At 42.5% G+C, this 9,399-nt stretch overlaps 1 protein-coding gene across 2 annotated transcripts; it reads right to left on the bottom strand.

The window, feature by feature from the left end:
• Positions 1 to 364: 364 nt before the first annotated feature.
• On the bottom strand, positions 365 to 8,934 carry LOC120051047 (programmed cell death protein 6-like). 2 transcript variants are annotated; one of them, XM_038997656.1, is made up of 6 exons: positions 8,580 to 8,934; positions 5,683 to 5,744; positions 2,896 to 2,940; positions 1,827 to 1,994; positions 1,359 to 1,468; positions 365 to 1,016 (listed from the first exon to the last, which is right to left on the bottom strand). In XM_038997656.1, the coding sequence occupies exons 1-6, from the start codon at positions 8,786 to 8,788 to the stop codon at positions 918 to 920; spliced, it is 693 nt and encodes a 230-aa protein (XP_038853584.1). In that variant the 5' UTR covers positions 8,789 to 8,934; the 3' UTR covers positions 365 to 917. The 2 variants fall into 2 exon arrangements, with proteins under 2 accessions (XP_038853584.1, XP_038853585.1); XM_038997657.1 differs by having other exon boundaries at positions 1,836 to 1,994; positions 8,580 to 8,876.
• Between the last annotated feature and the right edge of the window lie 465 nt (positions 8,935 to 9,399).

Below are 9,399 nucleotides of genomic sequence, written 5' to 3' on the forward strand. Positions count from 1 at the left end.
ACTGTAAGTAAGGTTCTGCACATGATTGGAGCATGCAGGGGTGTTAAACACAAGTGCAGACAGGAGAGGGCAAAGTTGAGCCATTTCTTGCACTGCAGTGCACATTGCCGCACAGAGGTACATTTTCTGTAGAAAATAAAGTGCTTATGCACAGATGAATAGGGGTTAGTTAGAAGTACAGTGCCTATTCCTCTCTGACTAAATCTACCTCTTCCCGGAAAAGGATTATGTTATCATCAAATCATGACAATTTTATCTATCCATCTTCAGTCAATAATTGTATACAGTAACAATTTATACTATTGTGTCTGTCTACAGCAAACTATTAGGTCTTTCCACCACACATTAAATTCAGAGCTCACAATTTTTTTTCAGGTTTCTTTTTTAATAAAAGAGGTTCCTCTTGCAATTATACAGTTTAAGGCATCATGCACACAAAAAAATAAACGATACAAAAGCGTACTCTTCTTCTACCTAAAATAATAACAGGCTAACTTTTTTATAGATTTGCTGGTTAAAAATATGTCTTTACAAATATGGCGTTAGCTGGCATGTCAGTGAATCTAAAAGCAGGCTTTGTGCCCAACCATAACCTGCTTTCACAGTATTTGTAAACATGACTTCAGCAAAATAGATCTGAGATTAAGAGTGTATGCTTTGAGCATTGGCAAAAGTCCCCCAGAAGCATGCTGTTATTTGTCCTAAATGATATGTACAATGCAGGTTTACCTTAAATACAGATATTCATTATTAAGATAAGATTCAGACATTAAACAAACATTATGAACAATGACAGACAGAACATAATGTCTTTATATCCTATCCCAGAGTCCCAGTCATCTTGATCAAGGAAGACACGTGGAGGTGGGAAGGATTTGGCTTTGGCACAGTTGTGTCCAGTTGTGCTGTTGGATCTACTATACAACGTTGAAAACCATGGATAGATACTGTTCATAGGAAACCTGGATCCAGCCGTCTTGGTCTGTGTCGTACCTCCTGAACACGTCGGTCAACCTCTGAAAGTGACAAAGAACATTTTACAGTAGATCTTGACTTAGACATACTAGCCAGTACAGATGCCATGTTGGTAAATAAACATCAATGGCCGCTTTCCCATTCACACATTAAGCCTAGTCCAGGACTAAAAAGCATTCTCAATTGAGATTCTACATTGAAAGAGTTTAGTCAAGGACTAGGCTTAATCTGTGTCTGAGAAACCAGCCCAAAATACCATACTGAGCCAACACAAAGTCCAATTTCAACATGGGCTGTATATACTGTACACACAATATTTTGACAAAACAATGTAGGCTACATAACCAGTGGTATGTGCACAGGAAGCCCGGTAAGACGGTTACCTGTAGAACGATACAACACTGGATGAAGTCATCAAAGGCCACTTGTCCCTTCCTCTGCCTGTCAAACTTCTCTATGAGAGTATTGTAGAACTGGTCAGAGAGGCGATACCCTGAGGAGGACAGAGAACAGTCAACATCACAGAAACACATCTGTTCAACAACCCTTAACCAATTTGTAACATGCATTAGGCTTTCACCTGCTTACTTCACATACAAGACTAAGAACTACTACATTTCAATGAGGATAGAAAATAACAACATGCTTGAACTCAATGTATGCGAGGCTAACAATTAATATCGTCATGCATCTACACAACTATTTTGGCACATATCTTTATCCAGGCTCATGCATGTTGACCTTACAGAAAGGCATTAGAATATCGGATCTGACCTTGTGAACCACAGAAATGAATGTAACTGGTATAGCGGTTGGCCCGCCACCAGTATGGTCAAATAGAGAAGGCATACTTTGCTCACCGAATCCAGTCAGTGCCTGCTTAAGCTCGTTCTTGTCGATGAAGCCCGAGTTGTCTCTGTCGTAGGTGCGGAAGATGTTCTGCCAGTCAGTGATGTACTTCCACACTCCGGCAAACTCGTTGAAGTTCACCCCTCCTTTGTTCTCCCTGTCAAACATGGCTGTGAGACGGAAGTCAATAGAGAAGATATGAATGAGAGCAAGAGGTCTGTTCAGAAGGGTGCAATGTTACAAAACAATGGTCAGATAGAAATGCATTTTGTAGAATATGTATGTTTTTTCTGTCTTAGTCTTATAGAATCAGGCACCATGTAAACTTTATTCATTATATTTCTCTCCGCAAAATTCTGAAATTTTACCACACTGAATAGACCACTGAGAAACACCACCTAAGAAGAAGGGACAGCTGGGAAGTGTAGTTCAATGCTAGAAGGCATAACGTCAACACACTGGACTAAGGACTACCATAGCATCTGTTATGACACAGAGTTAAAGAAATCTTGCCCGTTTGAACTTTCCCCTGCGGTTTAATCCAATTACATCCTAACAAAGTGCTTCATCACATGGAAGGCCCAGGGCTGGTCGGCCATTTGATTACAACTGATTTACTGTGTACAGTACAGTCAGAGTGGGAAGCAATGGTGGATTGAGATTCAAAATAATACCACTACATATAAAACTAGTTGTATCTTCTTAGTGTATTTTTCTATTCATATTCAGCTACACTTGGACTAAAGCAGATTCCAGCTGGTGAAAGGGTAAGTGTGTAAGCCAATCAATACGGTCAGTGGATGGTTATAGATAGATGCCTTAAGAAACAAAAAAACACCTCCTGTTTGTTAGAAAGAAATGCTACTTATTCCCCTTTTTACCGATAGCTGCATGCTTCCACTTAACTGGGGAGACGGGTTGAAATGTGTCACTGTGCACCAACGTTAATGAAAAGGGTTGCTATGGGGATAACGTATAAAACAATGGTAGTACACCAGGTCAGGACAATATAGGCTTGTCATTGTGCAAGTTTGTTTGTGTGTCAAGGGTCAAAGAGGGACAAATACTCACATATGATTGATCGGACTGTCACTGGGTTGAAAGGTGTCCATGTACCTACAGAGAGAAGATAGAGAAAAGATTGGTGAAAAACAATGACTAAGACATTCTGCCACAAAAAGTTAAATTGCACAGGACGGCTGTGCCAAGTTAATTAATACATTTGGACTTTAATGAACTAGGCTATTTATAACAGAACAAGAAGAAGAGGGAAATAGGCCAAGTAACGAGTTAGGAGGTCTTAAGCAATCATTCTGTTCTTATCTTGGGTATCCTTTTTACCAAGCCAGAATTTTGGGTAACAGAGGAGAACTGCTGGAGATTTATCAGGGTTTCTTAAACCTTGCTGACTCACCATCTCAACCTTTTCACTCTCATTGCTCTGAGGGGGGAGAGAAAGTGAGAGAGCGAGAGATAGAGGAGGCTTTGCAGTCCAGTAAAGTGAACCACTTTTCACATTAAGCCTTTCCTCTGCAACGACAAGCCAAGCCTCGGACAGATGTCTCCCACTCAGGCCGCTCTGCCTCCTTATTCCGACCTGGGCTAGTTTTACAGCTGGGTGGGACTGGCTGGGATTTGGTCTGGGCCAAGGAACAGACATGAAGCGTCTGGACTACACCCAGACCAGAGAGGAATGGTCAGGTCTCCAGCCAGACTCCCCATTCTCCAGCAGCTGTGAGGTCAACAACAGTGACCGGCCATGTCCGAGAGAGGTGCCCTGTCTGTTGGTCAAGCCCCCAGACGGACACCACAGGAGTGTGTGTGGTGAGTGTGCGTGTTTGCGTGCGTGTCGAGGCTGCCCCCGCCCGGCCTGTGAGACAAAGCTTCCTCTGTCCAGCACACACACTGGACCTTCTCACTGCGCTGCCCAGTGCCCACTCATGACGATGTTGGGGGAACAGGGAGGGGCACATGGAAGAAAAAACAGGGTGACCGCAAAACTGCGCCCCACAGGAGAGGCTTAGTGAGAGCGCTCTAACACACACACACACACACCTCAAAAGGGCCTCACACAGGTTTGAATTCACACAGTTACACACACTCATTCACTTACTACTAACTGCTCCAGTCGGGCTAAAACAGCATGTGCAAGGTTGAGCTCAACCTTGAGATAGAAAATGACCACCAGTTCCCCTCCCCTCACCCCTGTCCTACATGCAGTACAGGCAGGGTGCTGAGCAGGGAACCTCTTCTCCAGATGCCAGACAATCTGCCCCGTTCCTGTCAAAGCCATACATGATTGTTTTGTGTTATTATTCTGCCTTTTGAAAAATGTTCATGAGGCGATTCAGGGGTAGTCGATGCAGGAGTTTTTCCCATTAGTAGATGGGCCTATATTCCCTTGGCACGTAGATTTGCCATTGAAACTACTCAGCACAGTGAATGCAATGCTGCCGATTTCAGCAACTACTTGGCTGGTTGCTCCGAAAAAAAGAAAAAAAATCAAAGCACATTAATCTCAGTCGGGGAGGAGAGGCACATTTTGACAGGTGGTTGGTGCAGAGCGGGGGCTAAGAGGACTGTTAATATGGAGCGCTAGCTAAAAGACCCCGACACCTATAAAAGATTCCCTTTATTGATAGACTGGCGATGTACAACAGGGACCATCTGTTTCTCATCAGGGAGCGGCACTGTCACAGGGTCTGATGGAGAGAGGACGTCAGCCCCGAGAGGACGAGCAACAGCTTATAGTGCTTCTACACCTGCATTGCTTGCTGTTTGGGGTTTTAGGCTGGGTTTCTGTACAGCACTTCGAGATATTAGCTGATGTACGAAGGGCTATATAAAATAAACTTGATTGATAGTGGTAACACTACACAGTCTGCCTGAGGGGAGGAGAGGGATATCAAGGGAAGGGGTGAGGTGAGAGTGGGAAGACGGGAGGACAGGATCGATAAGAGAAGAGGAGAATGGAGAGGTGAAAAGAGCAGGAAAAAATAAGGAAAGAGGGAACAGAGAGGTCTGGGTGAGTGTCAGAGTGATATAGTGACAGCACCGTGGGCATGGTCAGTGAAGTGCATGGCCGAGAACGGGGCACAACTTGCATTCAGTCAGCAGCCTGCACACAGTCTCACTGGCACAGCCAAATCATGACACAGCCCCACTAATGAACACGACTGGACTGACTGTGTGAACACTGCGCCTGCCTGCCTTCCACACAGCTTGGGTCATCAGTATTCTGAACCAGGGCTACTACCAGATAACAGCTCCTTTCATCGCTCTTGGGCCTCAACACTTTTTCACAGTGTAAAAAAAACAGTTTGAGAGAAGAATGTCCATTCAAACCCTTTCAAAACCCTTTCCGCCGAGAGAGAGAGACCTTGACCAATTCAAAATGTTGAGGTACAGAATACATGTTTGTTGTAAAGATGATCCCAACATCTGCTGTGCTGTACTCTAGTAACTAGTGCCCTAAGCTACAAAACACGATGTTCACTCATAGTATTGATTCAATCATGAGCATATCTCGCCATCCAGCCCAGTGGAAAGACTAATGTCATGTTGTGCTTGTGGCGTTGGCGAAGCCACTCCTCTCTGTCATATCTCAACAACAAAAGGGTGTTGAGTTAATTATCAGGTGGCACACGTCGTCAGCCATTTCCTGTCTCATTCAGGAAGTACTTTTCCTTTGTCACCAGACAACCTTTCCATCTGTTTTTTGTAGGTAAAAACAAAACATCTGTGTCAATTTCAAGTTCAGCCCACCAACTCTCCTCAGCAAGCTTCTCTCTGTCCCTCGCCAGGTGTTGAAATGAGAGGAGGAGGTGTTGAGGTCTAGAGGAGAAGGAAGAGACGTACCGTTCGATAAGGCCTGCTGGAGCTCTGTGTCTGATATCACACAGCTCTTGTCCTTGTCCACTCTGGGGAGGAAACACACAATTAGATACAGACAGGCAGACTGTATCAAACACACAACCCAGCTGAAACCCTACCGGCGCTACGCTGTAAGCCCCTTGTCAGGATCTAAACACTCCATTCAATGGGAGTGTGTGGGCTGGGCTAGGGACAGGACGATGACATGTGGGGATGGTGGTCGTTTTACACTCGCCACCATCCCCAACATCACAGATCAGTGAAAAGTGAAACCAAAACTAACCAACATGTTTGGCATGACGAGATGTTTGGCATGACAAGCATAGGAGTTGGGTACCGTACAGCACAAACAGATCTGGGATCAGGCTAGCTAATACTGTATATTTTGAGTGCAATGCCAAAGAAAGGAGGCTTCAGATACTTTCTTCATCAAGAGAAAATAGATCAGAGATGCAATACACGTTTTTGCTTTGAATTTACAATACACATAAATATCTTATTGCATTCGATTGTACAATCTCAGAACCCACCGCCTTTCAGTATAAAGCTATGCGCTAGGCCATCTGTTATAGAAGTGTAACATCACAAACTAATTAGCCTAATTTTTAAATTGTGTTCCAATTGAATAGTATTAGAATGGTACAGTCGTTATGTTTAGACGTGGGAGATGTTTTGTGAGAGTTGAACATTAACACAAATTAGAGGCCTTGCCTTCCAGTTCTGGAATAACCTCCTCTGTGAAATGTAGCACAATCCTCCAATGACTCACATGTTCCTTAGCAACCTCCCCAGACCAACCTACCAACAACACACCAACCCAACTGCAGGCCACATAGAAATACAAAACCTGACTTTCAATGAAGGCACGCTTTGTGACTTCCTCCAGAATGAAAGAAATGGAGTGCTTGGTCAGACGGCGTCGTACCTAACCTTAACCAAACACTTTTAGAGTAGTCTGTGCTGTGCGAGTGTGTGTCTAACTGCTCAATCTCACTTACTTTGTTACCCCTCCTCAGGTTTGACTTACCTCACTGGGTTTTACATAAAATTAGGTGAATTGAAAGTGCATCATTAAAATTCCTTTCCCTGGCCTGAAGCAGAACCATCGTCCCATTTGCTGAATGGTGCTCAGAACAAATCCTAAACATTAGCTGTACACATTAGTACTACAAGCAGCACAGCAGCCATTGGAATCGTAACATTTCATCGGCCTGTCTCAGTTTTTCCTATGGAGCTATTCAAGTTATGACATGCCTGGCGGAACTTAGTTTTCCAGTCAAATGGTTTAGCAGCTTATCTCATGCTGGCTCTCATGGTAGGGGGAAGTGGAGGTAGCTCTTCTGAACACAAAGCCGATTTTCAGACAAAATTATCCTAAACATTTGTTTACTCACTGACGTCAGACAGTGTAAGCAATTGTTTGTCTTGTCACGTATCAGATGTTGATCTATGCCTAGATGGATCCTTTGCTGTTCTACTCTAGGCTATGTATTTACACAGAGCCCAATTCTGATCATTTTTTCACTAATGGGTCTTTTGACCAATCAGATCAGCTCTGAAAATGATCTGATGTGAAAAGTTCTGATGTCATTGGTCAAAAGATTAGAATTGGGAAGCCTGTGTAAACTCAAGTCTTTTTGGCCTACATTTGACATGCCAGTGTAATGCCACATGACCATGGACTAGTGAGTTTTGTTTAGGTCTAGTGACTACTTGTTTGTCATGGGATCATGTCATGGAATCTAATGATCATATAGGCGGAGTGGAAAAGGATCATTCTATGACTCATGCCTAACAAAATGCTAAGAAAAGCACCAGGTTGCTGGTGACTAATGGATTTCCACTTTGACAACTCAAGTCATATGACCCAGAGAGTTCCAGCCCCAGTGTGTTGCTTCAGCTCAGGCTAGGTACACCTCTGAAGTGTGGAGAATACTGATAGACAGATAAGACCAAGTTTTCTAGGTTTTGCCTCCTTATAAATTATTCTCCAAAGTGTTTCGTGTTTTACAAAGTGTTTTGCGTGCCTGCAGCATTTTAATGTTGTGAGAAAGCAGAGCACCATGGATCCTCTGCAGTATTACATAACTCAATACCAGGGACTAACATGAAGCGAGACATCTCACTCACTCCTTTCTTCTGGTTGATATACAGTCAATGAACTAAGAAGACCAGACCCAGCTGTTAACGCATTGGTGAATATGGGAGAACCACCCATTTAACAGACCGGTGACAATTTTTACAGAAACGGTCATGATTGGGACATCTTCATTTATCAACCATCTTCGTCAATACTACAGATAGGGGAAAGAAGATCTTCCCTCTTTTTCTACAACGTTATGCCAGCTATTGTCAGTTTTAAGTTGATGTAAATTGTCATGTCTGCTCTCTTGTCAGTCCCTGTAAAATAAAGTGTATTCAAAACTAATTTCATAGAATAACGAACCAACACAATAGAAACAGATAGATAGTAAATTATGAGAATTTTAATTAGCTAACGTTACATTACTGACATTGATCATATCTACGCCCTATACTGGTTGTAACTGTATAGAATACAATTGAAAAACAAGGCATTGTATGTGTGTGGTAGGAAAATGTCATATGCAAAAGTAAATAGAAAACTGACAGGTAAAATAAATCCTGATATTTGTAGTTTTTCTTTAAGAAATTCAAATAAGTCTGTCAAATAAATGTAATCACAGAACCACGGCTATAATACTAAGACAAAAATAATAACTTTTTATGCATACCGAACATAAATTGCTATAGTATTATAATCTCTGCCTATTATGCCCTGTGGCAGCAGTTTTCAAAATGAAGCTCAAATCAATGCGGAGTACCGTTATTTCGATAGCCACGAAAGACGTCTTTCCCCTCACCTCTGAAATATATTCCAAAGAAAACCTTGATCCGGCGCCGGCGCCGGCGCTGCATTGTTGTATTGTTGTTGTTGTTGAGGTTGTCCTCTATACGGACTACCTGTGTGATATGCCATTTTAAAAGCTTTATAATTGGTGATATGAAAAATATGTGTACCCTGTACTCGTTTCAATCTGACACTGACATTCTTCGCGCAGAGGCGTGGCATCTAACTCACCACTTCCCGTAAGAAAATGTGGAAACGTCATAGGGCTACATCCTTAGTGGGTGACTCGAAAATGACTCCACTTTCACACACTTTTTTCACGCCACTTCAATACAAAGTGATTAACGTAGCAGGTTATGAGAGTAATAAAAAGTAACTTCGGTATCGAAGTGGCGTGAAAAGAGTTTCCCACTTCCACACGTTTTGATTGGTCTTCTGCCCGGTGATTTACCAAAGCTGCCAAGTGATTTACCAAAGCTTTCTTTTGTGTGAAATTCTAAATCACGTTATTGCACGAGATGCACTAAATGTTAAACTGCATGTTCTCCCTCACAGCAGTTTCTAAAGTAGTGACCTAATTAAACGTTTGAGATTTAAATGATTTCCAACATAATATGATTTTCACTTAGCTAGAACTAAAACATTTTCAGCCTACCATCTACCGCTACTATATTATCTAAGTTACCGACTGATATGTTTATCAGATCCATGTACCGGTATTTATTTTCTATATAAATGGCTCTGCTGTTTATCTTTTTGGACTACTGCACTCTCCATGATTGGTCAAAAACCTAAACGTCATCAAGCTAGCTAAGTTTGGCGCGAATTTCGAT

This window comes from Salvelinus namaycush, chromosome 7, assembly GCF_016432855.1.
Source record: "Salvelinus namaycush isolate Seneca chromosome 7, SaNama_1.0, whole genome shotgun sequence".
Lineage (NCBI taxonomy): Eukaryota > Metazoa > Chordata > Actinopteri > Salmoniformes > Salmonidae > Salvelinus > Salvelinus namaycush.